The sequence below is a fragment of the Jatropha curcas genome, chromosome 6 (assembly GCF_041381405.1).
Source record: "Jatropha curcas cultivar XTBG-Jc1 chromosome 6, XTBG_Jcur_1.0, whole genome shotgun sequence".
In the NCBI taxonomy this organism is placed as follows: domain Eukaryota; kingdom Viridiplantae; phylum Streptophyta; class Magnoliopsida; order Malpighiales; family Euphorbiaceae; genus Jatropha; species Jatropha curcas.
Window position 1 is genome coordinate 3,759,594 of NC_143156.1, and position 16,126 is coordinate 3,775,719.

The 16,126-nt window shown below is 31.2% G+C and overlaps 2 protein-coding genes across 2 annotated transcripts; both read right to left on the reverse strand.

The window, feature by feature from the left end:
* Window positions 1–322: 322 nt before the first annotated feature.
* LOC105631575 (16.9 kDa class I heat shock protein 1) lies at window positions 323–1,236 on the reverse strand. Its single transcript, XM_012213741.4, has one exon. The coding sequence runs from the start codon at window positions 1,090–1,092 to the stop codon at window positions 517–519; it is 576 nt and encodes a 191-aa protein (XP_012069131.1). The 5' UTR covers window positions 1,093–1,236; the 3' UTR covers window positions 323–516.
* A 990-nt stretch (window positions 1,237–2,226) lies between these two features.
* On the reverse strand, window positions 2,227–10,308 carry MMT (methionine S-methyltransferase). Its single transcript, XM_012213742.4, has 12 exons — window positions 9,920–10,308; window positions 8,364–8,557; window positions 8,052–8,258; window positions 7,817–7,912; window positions 6,733–6,921; window positions 6,471–6,659; window positions 6,141–6,377; window positions 5,402–5,536; window positions 4,792–5,112; window positions 4,449–4,628; window positions 3,113–4,081; window positions 2,227–2,791 (listed from the first exon to the last, which is right to left on the reverse strand). Exons 1-12 carry the CDS (start codon window positions 10,143–10,145, stop codon window positions 2,471–2,473), a joined length of 3,264 nt encoding a protein of 1,087 aa, XP_012069132.1. The 5' UTR covers window positions 10,146–10,308; the 3' UTR covers window positions 2,227–2,470.
* Window positions 10,309–16,126: the final 5,818 nt, after the last annotated feature.

Sequence of the window (16,126 nt, forward strand, 5' to 3'; positions counted from 1 at the left end):
TTAATCTATATAAATCAGTAAATTAAATTATTTATTTTAATTATTTATTTTAATAGTTTATATTCACCTCATTTTCTTTTTAATTATTATATCACTTCTTATCTAGCATTACAGAGTTTAGGCACGAGTGTAATGCTCAGATTTTCCTGGTATTTGTGAATTTAAAAAATAATAATAATAACTATAATTTCAATAAATTTCTTTTTTATTTTATAATCCCTCAAATTAAATGCTTTCTTATTTATACTTTTACATTTTTACAAAGTAACAAATAAATTAAAAATAAAAAAAAAAGAATGAGAGAGGGAGAATGAACATAAGATACACGCAACGTAATTTTCTAATTTTATTGAAATCACATAACAGAAACTTGAACAACTTCACACTCTAAACAAGAACACCATAATCATTTTTTTTTTTTTTCCTTCTCATTCCATAGCAAATAAAACATTTCAATTATTATTTTATAATGAACTCATATAACAGACTAATTCTTAGTTACAAGCAAAAAAACTTTCACATCTGAGCTTTGGTAGCCTTGATATCTTGACCAGAAGTTTCCTGTTCAACAATGTTGATAACCTTAGGCTGTCTTTTCTGTTCCTCAGCAAATTTAGGCACAATGATCTTCAAAACCCCATTTTCAAGATGTGCTTTAATATGATCAAGATCTGCATTATGAGGCAATCTAAACTGCCTCCAAAACTTACCACTTGTTCTTTCAGCTCTATGCCATTTCTCTCCTTGAACCTCCTCTTCTAGTTTCCTCTCTCCACTAATCCTCAAGACCCTGTTCTCTTCCACTTCTATTTTAATATCATCTCTCTTGATTCCTGGAATGTCCAGAGTTATAATATGTGATTTTTCTGTTTCTTTCCAGTCTGCTCTCGCTAGTGCAAGAGCTTCAGCTCCCTTTGGGATTGTTAATGGGGTTTGTTCAAGAATCCTGAAAGGGTCTTCTGCTGGGATCATCATGTCCCATAAAGATCTTGTGTAGGGAACTAAGGCATTTGCTTGGGCGACCATCAGGATTAGAAACACTAGGCTTGTGGGCGTTAGAAAAGACAAGTTTTTTAATCTTGGGTTGGCCATTTTTTAGTGAAAATATGAAAATTTTATCAGAGAATTGGGGTTTTTTTGAGAGCAAGAGAGAAAAGTGTGATTTGGTAATTGGGCTTTTGTCAAGAATTTGTGTGCGTTTCTCGACTGATTGCCTCCTGAGAAAGGAAATGTGATTTATATAAGTTGGTGGGAATTCTGGAGGTTTCTTGTAGGTACTAAAAATAGAAACAGAGAAATCTACAAGAGTCTAGAGGAAAGATAAATTAATTGCTTCTAACATGACGTGGAAAATTTATACGTTTTTTAGAATGTTCCTGAAGAAACGTTTTTAGAAGTTTCAAGTCCACAAAAATCTATGCATTATAGCGGCGAGTCGTTTGCCGAATCAAACTACCGTAAGGTTAAAAATCTTGCAACAAATTATCCTGACGTGTCGTTTACCATTTAAAATAATGGTCAGCTAAATCTAATGGCGAGCCACATGTAACGACAGCGTTTAAGAATGCGTAACTAAAGATAATGAAATAAGAATCGTCATAATAAAGATAATGACAATGGAATGGTTCGGGATATTTTTTTGGGTTTGAATATAAAGAATTTGACATTTGTATTTTTTGTCTTATTTCTCTTTATTTTCCTATTTTTTTATTGCTAATAACTTAAAAATACATCAAATCTCTGTTTTTTTTTTTTTCTTTTTATAAAGCATCTCGAGATAACAAAGGGTTATGTCATTTCATATCAGTAAATTATTAGGCCGAGTTGGATTTAAATTAGCATAGACATATTGGCAACGAATTTACTGTCCAACTGCTCAGGCATCGACCCAGAAAGATGATTCATGTTTGTGTTTGAAAAAAAAAAAAAAAGGGTTGGAGAGCTCAATATTGATAAACAAAAATTCAAAGACGTAATGGGAAAAACTGAATAACTCTAGTGGCATGTGTGTTACGTTTTTTGCCCAACAATCTTCTCTTTCTTTCTTTTCTTTTCCAGGAATGATCCCATATAACAACCAACGTTAATGGAAACACAAAACATACTATTACCACTCCTGTGGATGGCAATGGCAGCAAAAGAAAGATCTAATATTCCTTCTTTTCTTTTTTCTTTCGGTAGTAGCAGTAGATGGTTATTACAGTATTCTACTGCAGGGGGAAGAAATCAGAATGAACAAGATTTCATTATAATCCATTTTGAGAGTTCATACAAAAATAAACTGAGACCCAACAAAATTAGAAACATGGGTCGGTATGATTTAATAAGGATAAAAGAAAAACCTCAGTTGATGTTGTTTGGCTTGTATAAATTGCTGGAGTTCTGTGAGTTGGGTTGCAGATCTGCATTATTTCACAGACGTCTAAACTGTGGAAACACTGCACCGATAAACTTGAATGTTATAGATCATTTAGTTACTAATGAGATCCTTAAATTTAATTATGCAATTCAATGCTCGCTCGAAATCATTTTCTTCCAAAGCAATTGTGAAGCGGCAGTAGCTGGGAATTCCAGTCCATAAGCCACTGTTGATGCATAAACCTGTTGACTTCACTATAGCATCCCTAATATTTGAGTCATTGAGCTTGATTTCATATGGAGCAGCATTTCCAGCACCATCTTCTGGGGAATGCTTGATTTTAATGACCTTGTTCAGGTAGGCAGCAGGCTTTGCCATCATAGAAACACCACCACAGGGTTCAAGCACTTCCCACCCGCATTTCTCTAGTGTCTGGCAAAAACACCGCGACAAATAAATTAATGTTGCTAATGAACAATTAAAGCAAGACATTTAAAAAGTATTGTGGAGAAATATGTCATGGGGTAGGATTTTACTTGATTTGACAGTATGGAGATACAGATATGCATTGTAATTTATTTATGACTATAAAATCCTACTATGCATTTAGAACACTAAAAATGAAAATGAAAATATCACAACAGTACAATTGGTTTTTCTCAGTCTCAATCCTCCATCTATCGGCTGCGGACACCATGAAAGATAAACCAAGAAAAACTAGCCAATGAAAAATAGAAAACTAAAAACTGTTACCTCTTTCATGCGCTGGGATCTGGATTTCAAATTTCTTGTTTGTTCTGCAACATCATCTGTAAGGTCTCTTGCCTTACTCTCATCCAAGCCCAACAACTTCTTTATAGCATATTTAACAGTGCTATGAGGTTTGCTTAATCCTGGAAAGCTATAAAATGCATCCACTAAAGTGGGATTGTTTAAAACCAAAAACCCAAATTTGAGTACTCCACTTAGAAGCTTAAGAGAAAGTCCTCCAAGCAAAGACACAGAAAAAGAAGGGTTGGCAGAGGCATTCAACTTTGATAATGTTGCCTCTAAATTCCAACCACCCCAACCTTCCAGATCAAATTCCAATCCTGAGAATGAAGTATCAATGACAACTCGTGCCCCAAATTTTGCACAAGTAGTCAATATGCTCTCCATCTCTTTATTGTTGTACAACAAGCCAGTAGGGTTAATTGTTGGACCAGAAATATACACCCATGGCTTATTTACAGTATTAAGCGCTTCATTGAGTAGCTTGTCTGTCAGCTTGAAACCTGATGCAGAGTCAGTTGGGATACTCAAAATGTTTGCTTTTAAAAACTTGGCAGCAGACACATAGTTCCCATTTGAGCCAGCTGGGAAGCAAAATGTTCCTCCTTCTTGGATGCAGCAGAGGATCAGTCTATTAAGCAGGGCTTGTGAGAAGTCTGCATAGACAAACTCTGTGTTGTTGTCAGTATGGAACCCATAATTGCTCTTAATGAATTGCTTGATGCTAGGGGTAACATCGACTTCTGATTCAGCCATGTTCTGCCTTGCAAAACTTTCGAAGATTGCTGCTTTTACAGTAGATGGAATAGGCAAGAAGGATTGATCTGCATCCATGTGAATCAAGGAAGATTTTTCTTCCTCAGTAATTGACAACTCAGAATCATTGAGGACTGAAATAGCGGAACTTGAAAACCCAATTGCCTCAACTGATTTGGCCTTTTCACATTCTCTCTGAGAGAAATATCAGAGACCATTTTGTCATCGAGCTTGGCTCCAGGAATATCAAAATAGATTTATAGAAAAAACTTGAGGACAAAAAAGCTAAACGAAGTAAACTGCAAACTGATATCATGAAATGTTAAGTTGTTCAGTGAGAACCACCATCCAAACACCATAAGTGGGAAAAAAATAAAAGAGTGGTAGTTGACATAATCGCATATCAAAGTTGGCATCTGTGTGCTGTCCTTTCATGGTTGATTAAAATGCTAACTGGCCATCTGTCTAGTTAGGAAGTGTAAAACTTTTGCATACACACATATTCAACTGACAAAACACTAACAATTCTTAAAACCAGAAAATAGCGACGTGAGTGACATACCTCTGCAAGTGGACGTCGGTCTGCAAGCTGAAATGCCAGAAGCTCATGAAAAAGACAGCCATAATAAAACTGCCTGATAGGTGCAGTATTTCCTTCTAGTACTTCGACTGTCTTGGACAAGGCCTTAAAAATGGCCTCTTCTTCTGAAACGACGAAAGCAACTTCTAAATCTGAATAAACCTGGAAGATGCATCATTTTATTAGAATGGAGCATGTTTCAAACAACAAAATGTTAAATGAACCGAGGTGAAGGTCAATTTCATGAGCTCCAATGTTGACTAAATACAGCAAATGGAAAGCCTCCTCAAGTGACATACTGAATTAATTGTGATAGCATAAATACCTGGTTCTTTACGAGGCCACAAAGGATTGCAGCATGTGAAGGTAGACGAGCTCCTGAAAGATATTTTAGGACTCCATTGGGACTCGGAAGGCTGGATAGCTCAAGGTGATCAGATATGTCTAAGAAAAGACGAGATCCAATTTCTCTAGTAATATCCAAAAGTTGAATAAATGCTGAACTAGTTACAGCCTCAAATTGAGCCATCCCAGTGACCACCACCTGTGGTTTGAGCTTCTTTATCAGCTCTACCATTAAATCAGACTGTCTTGGTGCTTCAATAACTGTGATTGTATCCTTTGAAGGGTCATAATTTTCTGTACCCTACAGAATGATAAATAAGTTTTAGTTATTAGAAATGCAGAAATCTATTTGCCTAAGATTATTGCATTTAATCTTTTGATGTAAACCACAAGATCTACCATTTATCATAATAACTGAGCAAAACTCATCACCATGGATTTAACATGCATTAGAAAATTGTGCATATGCTTGTGCACACACAGGTCAATGCAGTTTTTTCTAGGGTTCAGGATTACGAAAGATATCTATCTATCCATGCTCGACATATACAAATATCAAATTACAACACAGTAATAAAAATACAACATACCTCAATTGCTAACGAAGTTAACCATTGCCGAGGTAAGTGTCGAGTCAGATGTTCATCAACAATTGCAAGACGAGGTGAGAACAATCGAAGAGTATTTTCAATTGCAACAGCTCTTGAAGGAAATATGACGACATTCTTGTGGAAGAATTGGAAAAGATAAGTTAACAAAATAGCTTATGCAACAAGAAACAAAAAAATGAATAAACTTGAAATTCTTTGAAGCCATCTTTTACAGGCATCATAATTCTGAAAAAAGCAGAGGACAATAACTCATGAAGCATATCAGCTACAATCAAAACTACAATGGAAAACTTTAGCGGTCAAGATGAATTAAATGATATTAAATAGTTAGCCAAGCAAACAAGCATCACGTACTGTACGCATGAAACATAAATTAAAAGTCTAGATAGATAGCACAATCTTATACCATACCATTCTGATCTAAAACATGTCAAAGCCACTCAAATCAAAGAAGCCATGAAAAGAACATTAAACAGTAAGATATGTAGTAACAAGGAGTGGTTGATAGAATATCACTTTTCTGATTTCTTTTTGTTTGATTAATTGATGAACTACTCCAGGCTGTGTGTTGAAATTCACATTCATTATAAATTATTTCAAGGAGGTAAAAGATCAATTTTGGTTTATGAAATTGTTAAGTGCTGTTCAGATGATTCTGTTAACAACAAGATAATGACAGCACAAGCAATTATTGATTAAGCAGCGAATGTCTTCTTACATTGGAACTGAGTGGAACATGGTGATACGTTTTCATAAAGCCTGCAATTAGATTGCGAAATCGTTTGCTTCCAGCTGGTGACTCATAAGGGAAACATGACTGTTCTTTCAATTCACCAGCAAGATAAGCGAGGTATGGAATCTTCTCATCAGCAACAGAATCATCCACAAAAGACAAATCTAAAGAACTGCTGACCTCCTGGAAGCCATTCTTAAGAAACTCGAAAATTTTTTTAACCTGTTAATTCATTCAGATACACATCCTTCAAACAATTTTCCAAGATTGATAAACATCCACTTAATAAAATACGTACTTAAATGAAGCACGGACCTGGTTTGGTTGGCGAAGTTGACAACTGTAAACTGATAAAGCATGAGCAATGCGACCACCAGCCTTCCCATAAGCCCATGCTGTTCGAGCACAAATCGGCTGATCTCCAGAAAGACCCATGAAAAACTCAAACCGGTGCGGACTGTTCTTCTCAATTTCAACTAGGGCTGATATATCTGTGTCACCAGCCTGCAATAAAACATTCTCAGGAGGAGAGCATTGTGGATGAAGAAACAGTTTTCAGATGAAAAAATTTTCATGCCTGAATAACTTTAGTCTGCCAAAGCTTGCTAACATGAAATCCACGGCGTTCAAACAAACGTTTACAAACAGCTTGTCCTGGACGGCCACCCATGTTAAAAATCATAATCCCCATAGGCTTGATGACAGCTATTCCTTCCTCAACAGCCCTGGCAATTAGACCTAAGCCAAACTGATCCTCAACAAAGCCCTACATAAAAAAGAAAATAAAAAACAATGATCAATAAATTGCACCTGTGAAGAAAAGCACTAATTCCATATATAGAAAAGCACTAAAACCCTGAGAAGCCTTTCTGTCAAACTATGATTGCAGATAAGGAAATATTATACTGAACTTACATTTAATGAAACAGAAACTCTTTAAAGTAAAAGGCCATGAAATACGGGACATATAAATGTATCTTTCAATGATAAAGCAAAAATATGCTACCACTTGAATCATTAGAATTAATGGTATGAAGATTAGGCTATTTAGAGATATGGATGCTGATAGCAGACATTTGTTTCCTTCATCTTCTGAATGTGTATCTATTCTAGACTTGCAAGTCTATTAATCAATTATCATCTATTTGTATTCACTTATGGATAGAAATTTCCTAGAATATAGAATCCATTATGTATCATTCATTAGCCAATTTCTCATCGGATTAAAATGAGTACAGGTGAAATTTTATACTACAAACAAAGGAGTTAATTCTTATAGATACTCACACCACATGCAAAGATTATCACGATTCAATTTTGAATAAGGTTTTAGCATTGCTGATATTCTAAATACTCTTGATTTTGGGTTCAACAATAAAATCAAACTGGAAACTGGAGACAAATAAATTTATTAACTTTGATGACATGGTGATTAGAGTAATACTGTAACTTTGGACACTGTTGTCTATTTCTATTCCATCAACTCCTAGCAACGGTCCATCAAATAGAAAAAAAAAAAAGTATCTTTTTCCTGTATGTATTTGAACCATACAACCCCAACTTTCTGTTTCCAGCTGCAATCAAGTTGCATTACTTGAACACTGACTGACTAACAATTTTAAAGCAAGGATAATTGTAAATTATTAAGATTGTCTCCCAACCTGAAGTGCACAGTAGTTGCTCAATGAATGCAGAAATTCTTCACTAGCATTTTCAGTAATCATTTTAGACATTGCATCTGGATTTGGGTTAAGAATCTGCAAGAGGAAAACAAGCAATGGCAAAGTAAGGGTCAAAATAAAGATAACAAAAACATCCACTACCAGCCAGCCACTTGATAAACTAACTTCATCGAGTGTCTTTGTTAATACCCTGTGATGTTGATTGTGATAATACCTGTGGTATGCACCCAACAATTCGTTCAAGTTGAATGTCATTATCTCTACAATAAGCAAGTAGATCAGATTCATGAAATTCCACCCTCTCCAGTAAAGTTTTCTTCTCTGCATCATAGATGGGTTGACCATTTTCATCCAAAGCATTTAAATACAAATTGATCCAGGAAATCTTTATTGCTCTAGGGTTAATATCAAGGCCATACACCTACAAAAGGTTATTTAGGCACCATGTAAAGTAATTGACAAAAAGCTGCATCAATGTTAAATTCTATGAGAGCCTATTAAACAAGGACTAAGGAAAATAACAAACCTTTGAAGGCAACCACTTGTCCGCAAGCGCAATGGATATCCATCCATTTCCACAACCAAGCTCAGCGACTGTTCTGTCCTTGAAGATTGACTCAGGATGTCTATTCAGTCCCTCATAAAAAGTGAAGGACCAGTCTTCAGGCATAAAAATGCTTGGGATAACCATCATTGTCAATTTCTTTCTCCCCTGATAACCTGCACTAGGCAAAGAAAAGTGTCGGAAGTAGTTAATAAGCAATGTGATTGACAGTTCCATTAAATAAATAGGTAAAACAACAAAGATCCATGGATAATAAAAGTAACAAAGACAAACAATCTTTAGGTGAATCAAACATTTTCAAAGTAAAACCCCGAGAAAGTAAGAGGTGAAACAAATTTAGCTTGACCTTTCTATCCTCCTGTGAAACAGAAACTGAAAACTCAGTGGATATATTTCAGAAGTTTGAATGATGTATGATATAAAAACAAAGTGTCCTGTTCAGATGAAAAAGAGTCTTTTTTTCAGATGAAGTGGTGGATGTTATTAGGATAATATAAGGACTGTGCAACAATATATTCTGGGAAATGTTGTGCACTTTTCTGACCTATGGTCATGCTCTTACCAGAAACCTAAGAACCCATAATCATAGGAAACTTCTTTACAGTTTGGATCCAAATGCCAGTTCAACAAACATTAGACAGGTTTGTTAACTGAAATAAGAGAATGTTGAACCATATGCAGATATACATCATCAAGCAGATCATTTTCTATTATGTGCTGTTCAAATTGATATCCTTCAAAAACATGAATGCATTTTGCTTCACTTCCATTCATCCAATTGATTAATTGGATCAAGTTCGTAATGACAGAAACATTAGTAAAGAAAAAAAAATCGTTTACTAAAGATTTTCATTAAAGTTTGATGACGTTATGTTTGCTTATTTACCATTAAATTATTTACCAAACAATTGGGGCATGTAGGTTGGTGAGAACCAAGAAAAAAGAGAGAGCATATGTGTTTAGATAATTATGCTAACGACAAAATCGAATTTCCTAATACTTGAGTCTTTGTTTATCTAGTACTGGATGGATTGGCGTCGTTCATTGTTTTCTTGAGAACTGCAACGTGAAAGCCGCCCAAAGCAAATTGCCAATAAAGGTCAAACCCAACAAAACATCACACTGAACAAATACAACTATTCATTCTTTATATAAATAAAGACCCCACAAAAACAAATAGGCTGAAATATAAAAACTAAATAAATAAATAAATAGCAGAAAGCAACGCTAGCACAAACTGGAATCAGAAAAAAAAAATTATGTTCGTCTTTTTTTCCCTTCAGATGCATCCGCTTTCCAGCAACCAAACAAAGACATATATCAAAAACCAAACACTCTCAGTAACAACTAAACTAAACTAAACAATGCACTGAGCATAAAGTCAACTCCTTTATTCTACACTGAATTGTAATATATAATCAGACATAATTAAATTAAAGTGACTAAAAATCAAACTCTCATTGTCGTCAATTCCTCAACTTATATAATAAAGATTTTAGGAGCATGTATATGTACACCTTCGAATTGGTCCAAGAAGATATCTTGGATCCGAAAATGGTATTTCTGGAGACACTGATCGGAGTCGCCAACACGCTTATGGAGATCCGAAAGGAAGATTCGGGCCTCCTTTCGAGTCTTCGAATCCTCCAACCGCTCCAACAATGACCTGAACGCAGCGTATGCAGCATCACCAGATTGCTCACAGTTTTTCAAGAAATCATCCATTGAGACAAACGCTGCCATTATCAACTCTGCACTACAATCACCAGTCACTATACCTAAAGAGCAAAGGAGAAAGTACGATTATGGTGAAAGACGGAGAGAGAAGAAATGGCCATTGCTTTGTGTGTATATATATAAAACAGTTAAAGAAGGAAACAGAGACTGGTTGCTTCCCGGCATTTGCCAAAGAACTAGGATTTTATTTATTTTATTTACGTTGAATAACTATTTAGACCCTTATTTTTATTTATATTTTAATTTCATTCCACTTGTCTAGCAAATATACCAATTACTCCTTAAAAGTTTACATTATTAAGCTATTTAGTCTATGTTAAAAAGTTTTATTTTTAATAGATAAATAAGATATTAAATATAATTTATCAATAAATATGATGTATTAAATAGTAATATTGTATTCATTTATTAAATAGTCAAATATTAAAAGATAATATTAATTTTTATCAACTAAATATACTTTATTTGATCTTCTCTTTAATGTGAATAATGAGAAGTTTCGAATCACATTTTTTAACAGTTGAAATTTTTCTAACTTAATGAACCACTAATCACGTTATATAATCCATCGTATTACCATCGAGTCTCTCAATAAATAAAGAGATTAATCCTTAAAAATAACACTTTTGAATGAAAAAATTGAATAATTTATTGATGATAAACTTTTTCACATCAATCAGTGTGCTTACAAAATAAAAAATTTTTAAATTCTTTATTTAATTATCACAACTTAAAATTAAACGAAAAGTGAAATTCTTGAGTAGTCTACTTGCCTTCCAACGACGGATTACCGGTATGGACAATATTTTTATTATACTCAAATTTAAAGGATTAAATAGTAAATTTTCTTTATTTTATCGTTGATTTATTTTGGTCAAACTTATTTAGTCGGTTGAGATTCTGAAGCTGGCTGATTTACGCGTGGCTCGTCGGGGTAAGGCGTATAGAGGGCTGGAAACTTATTTTGCTATTTTTTTATGATCTTTATTATCTTAAGAGAAAAAGTTTATTTACTGCAAGAGAAATTCACCGTGTCAATATTTTCTACCTTGTGATTTTGGACAGTTAATTTAGATAAATAATTTACAAATAAAGTTAACTACTTATTTTCAAAAAATATATATATAATTAAGTGGGGTAAAAATTATTAATTTTAGTCCGAATTTTTTTTGTTAGAAAAATCAAATTATAAATTTTATTAATTGGAAAATGTATACAGATATGGGATACAGATTAATATGTTTATATATTTTTGTATAGGTATCTAATTGAGTTGACAAAACAGAATATTTGTGTCATAAGCGATCGTTTGCTCCACTTAGTGCCTATTCATGGTCATTGTTCAACTCATGGTCTTTCTATAAGTCTGATCTGATTACCTTCAAATTTCTTCCTTTTATTGGAGAGGAGATCTGCATTTATTTTTACATAACTATCCAAATAATAAAATACGCTAGATGGATAATCCATAATGGTGATAAGAATAACTCTGAACTAGATTTGAGAACAAAATCTCAAGATATAGGCAACAATTCTCACACTCTATTTGGATGTAGGTATGGGCAACAATTGATCTCACACTCTATTTGGATGGAGATATTTTTTTGGATGAGATATTTTTTTGAATGAATCAAAATAGCTGAGGAAAATAATTGTGGAGAACAATTTTATCCTATTTGGAAAAGAAGGAAAATATCAAAGGAATGAAAAATTAATTATTTTTCTCCCAATCTCACATAAATATAATATGTTCATTTGCGAGAGAAAATAATGGTGAAATATTGAAATTTCTCAAATTTTTATGTAATTATCCAAATACCTCAAACTACTTTTAACTAAATATTGAAGATATATGATCATCAAAGTCCTCTAAAAGAATAAGTAAGATTAAAATAGTAATGTATCAATATTAACAATTTTTTCCTCTAAAATTTTACATTTTCCAAACAAAACACAAGGATGGAAAATAACAATGGAAAGAAAATTAACAATTCATCGTTATTTTCTTTCATTATTTTGATTCCTCTTCTTTGCAAATAAAATGTGATAATAACTCAAATCTATAAACTGACGGATTATTTGTTAAAAAAATAAATAAATAAATAAAGGGGCGATCACCTGTACGAACTCATCGGCCACTCACCAATGACCACCTGTGGAAGAAGAAAAAATGAATTTTTTAAGTTTTAGATTTTGAGAGAAAGAGCGGAAAGAGACAGCCAGTCAAGTTTTCATTCCATAATCTTTGCTTAGAATTGGATATTGAAAAAATATACATACATCTGCATGATGACAGAGCTAAAATTTAATATCAGAAAGTTAAAAAAAATTATAAAATTAAGCAGGATAAATAAGGAAAAAATATTTTTTTTTCATCAATTTATATAACAAATTTAAAAAGTGTTTGAGCTAGGAGCCACCTTTGGCCTCCCTTCCCCGCCATTTTATCGATACTTATACAGAAACAATTAAAATAAATAGTAACAAAATAATTCATTGAATTTATAAATTTATTACACTTAATTTTAATTTGAACTTAAAGAATATATATAATAATTTTGTATGGAAAAATAGAAATATTTCACTATTATAAAGGTTATAATTTGATTTTTTTTTAAAGGATAATATGGTTAATATTATAAGGTTTCACACATTTTCAAGAGGCTAACGTAATGGCTGACCACTCTATAAAAATAGGAGATCAATATGTTTATGGTGTTTGAGAACGACCTTTTACGTCTTGCAGCACATTTGTCGCTTATGAGTCAATATTGGTTTTTGTTTTATCTATTTGTTTTTATTCTTGTGTAAAAAAAAGACATTATTTTTTTAAATTATATTAATATCCCCTTACTAATTATTTTAGATAAATTTTATTTTTTTGAAGCACAAAAACATGCAGATATTTTTAAAATTTTATGATAAAAATAACTCAAATGGAATTCTTATACAGTTCGAAGTTCCTCTATGCTTTGTAGTCATAATGCCTATATTCTTTTAATACTATACTTTTGTTAATTTAATCATGTTATAAGGTGTGTGTTGCATTATTGTTTGAATTTTTTATATTTTTTTTAAAATAATGTAAATATCACACGTTTTTTTAATGTTTATTTTACTGTAAATATCATATATTCTAATTTTAGTTCATTTATCTGTTCAAAGTTCAAACACATGAATATATTATTGATTTTTTCATTTATTTAGTAAAAATTATTAAAATAAGAAGACTATCGATTTAAAGTTAATCATGTGTTTGTTCTTTAATCATGTCCATTAACAATGGATTCACCACTCAAAATATTAAAACAAGAATATGGGTTGATCACTCAAATTGCACCATATGGATTAGTAAAATATTAAAATATATTTTAAACTCAAAATTAAATTATTAGGATTAAAGAAGATAAAAAACAAAAAAGTGCTTCTTATGGCTTCTAGCACATAATTTTTTTTTTTTTATAACATGAATCACTGTAAATGATTATTCATACCTATTTCGTTGAGAAGACGAAATATAAATACAGGAGATTTTTATTTTTTTATTAAAAATTAACAATAAAAATGTAAAATTTTAGACATAACGATCCTATTGTTAAATGGTTTTAAATTACAAAAATACATTCATATATTTTTTAAAAGGCAATAATTAAGAATTTGATTTTATCAAATTATAGTAATTAAATAGTACTTATCGTATAATAAAAACCAGAAACTATTTTATCCTTTCAAACTCAATATTTCCACTTTAGGTTTTGATCCTATTGCTTGAAATGTCAAACCATCCTTTTCTTTGACAAGAACATACGAAAGGAATAGGTAGTTTTCTTGAGCACGACATCCAAAATTTTGTCCGTGGATGTTCTTTTCCTCCAATTTCTAACCAGGCAAAATTTCAGAAATTATATATTAGTTTTCTTTAAATTTTTTTTTTTAAATATTGCATTCAAATGATATTCTGTGAGGAGGAAAAATTAATTTCCTTTGATCACCAACACATTTCAAGATGAAAAAGAAAAAACGTGAAGAAGAAAAAAACAAAATTTAATTATCATCTAGGTCAATTATTCAAGTATTGATATTTTAGTGCAATTAAGAATAAGGTTTAGATAGTTAATTAAGGATGAACATTTAGTCAATAGAATATATTTATCTATTAATAAAATAAAATTGAAATGAATTATTTATTCAAATAAATCAAATCAGCTTGATTCAATTTGATTTTGCAATTTTCACTTAAATTTTAGATAGATTAGTTTGATTTTAAGGGATTTTCAGTTTTCAATTGTGTACAATGGAAATTAATTATTTAATATTTTATAATAAAATTTTAATCAAATTCAATTTCTTAAAAATTAAATTGAAACAAACTAAATTATAATCGATTCAGTTCAATTGGATTGGTCCATCAAATGAATAAATATGCAACTTAAATTTATAGTTTTGATTTAATGGTTCTCTAAATATTGACGAAGATCTATTTTATATGTCTCTATTATAAAAAATTTTAGTAACATTCTTACATTTTCACGCTATTAACAATAATTTTTAAAATTCTTATCATTTATATATAAATAATTAATTGATATATAATTAATATAATTTATGTTTTTATATTTTAATTATTTATAAATTATTTTGATTTTAACAGTTAAAGTATTAAATTCAATAATTTATAAGATTAAAATATTTAATATATATAATTTTATAAATTTAAGATAAAAGTTGAAAACGTGGTTATTACTTATTATAAAAAGTTGAAATATGCGTTTGGCAGTGAATTGAATAACTTTCCCAATTGGGTATTCATCTCATTTAATTAATCAATTCCTATATATCTCCATCAACTCCTATTTTTAGAATTTTTTAACAAGACATGTTGCCCCTACTAAGATCTTTAATGATGATTGATGGTGCTTTGGGATTAGGTGAAGACCAACTAAAAGAACTTGCAACTTGTTACTATCTCTTTTTGCAATTGGTGAGCCACAAGCATGCTTGCCATTATTGCCTTTCATGGTGTTGAGGGATGCTAGCTTATTGGCTTGCATCTCCTGAGGGCCCCATGAATTCTTATATAGTATATAACTTTTGATGTGATTTGATTTGATTTGATTGATAGATTAACGTGATTGCTTGAGGAGAAGGCACATGCAAAAAATATTTTGTATTTATTAAAACAAGTGCCATGAGTCTTTGGTATGATCCAAAATTTTGTTTGGACAGAGTGTAAAATATGGGTAGATTTGAAAGAAAAAGTGAAAATGATTTGGGAGATTTAAAATTTTTTGTTTGGTTTGAGTGAAAAGGGTGTAATTTTACCCTAATTTTCACAGCATTTTGAAAAGAAAATGAATAATGCCATTTATACCCTTATTTTACTTCCTACTTTTCAAACACAGCATTAATTCAAAGTGGATTTTTTACTTTTTTATTAATCAAGTAATTTTAATCTACTGGGTTAGGATTAAAAAATTCCTTATGAGATCTCTCTTTTTTTTTTTATTACTTAGAGATATTTCTAAATTCATCTGATTATATCTAAATTCTACTTGTCTCGGAATGACTCATTAAAAGGTAAAATATTCCTAGCGAATATTTAATCTACTCATAAGAATTTAACTATTGATCTCATTTATAAAAAAGAAAAGTGCAAAACCATTAATCTCAATACTTAAATTTAAATATATTTGAAGTACAATGTTTATTTACGAGGATAAATTATCTGACGATTTCACATTTGAATGGAAACCTATCTTAAAATATGTTGAACATAAAAAATAAAATAAATATTTGTATGATAACTTTAGGAGATTTAGTATTAATATACATAATACTCAAAAGGGAATTTAAAAAAAGTTAGAAGATAATTAAATTGTAAAATAACAAAATGTTACATCAATTTATAGTGTAGTTATTAATTATTTAAAAAATTAATAAGTGTTCTATTATGAATACAAAAAAAAAAAAAAACTATTATTTGTTTT

Excerpts from the sequence above, each read along its gene's own strand:
- LOC105631575 (XM_012213741.4), bottom strand. The coding sequence starts at position 1,092 with ATGGCCAACCCAAGATTAAAAAACTTGTCTTTTCTAACGCCCACAAGC.
- MMT (XM_012213742.4), bottom strand. The coding sequence starts at position 10,145 with ATGGCAGCGTTTGTCTCAATGGATGATTTCTTGAAAAACTGTGAGCAA. Across the intron at positions 6,922-7,816 it reads GCAACTACTGTGCACTTCAG|GGCTTTGTTGAGGATCAGTT; the intron begins GTTGGGAGACAA and ends TTTTTTATGTAG. Across the intron at positions 6,660-6,732 it reads GGCAGACTAAAGTTATTCAG|GCTGGTGACACAGATATATC; the intron begins GCATGAAAATTT and ends GTTTTATTGCAG.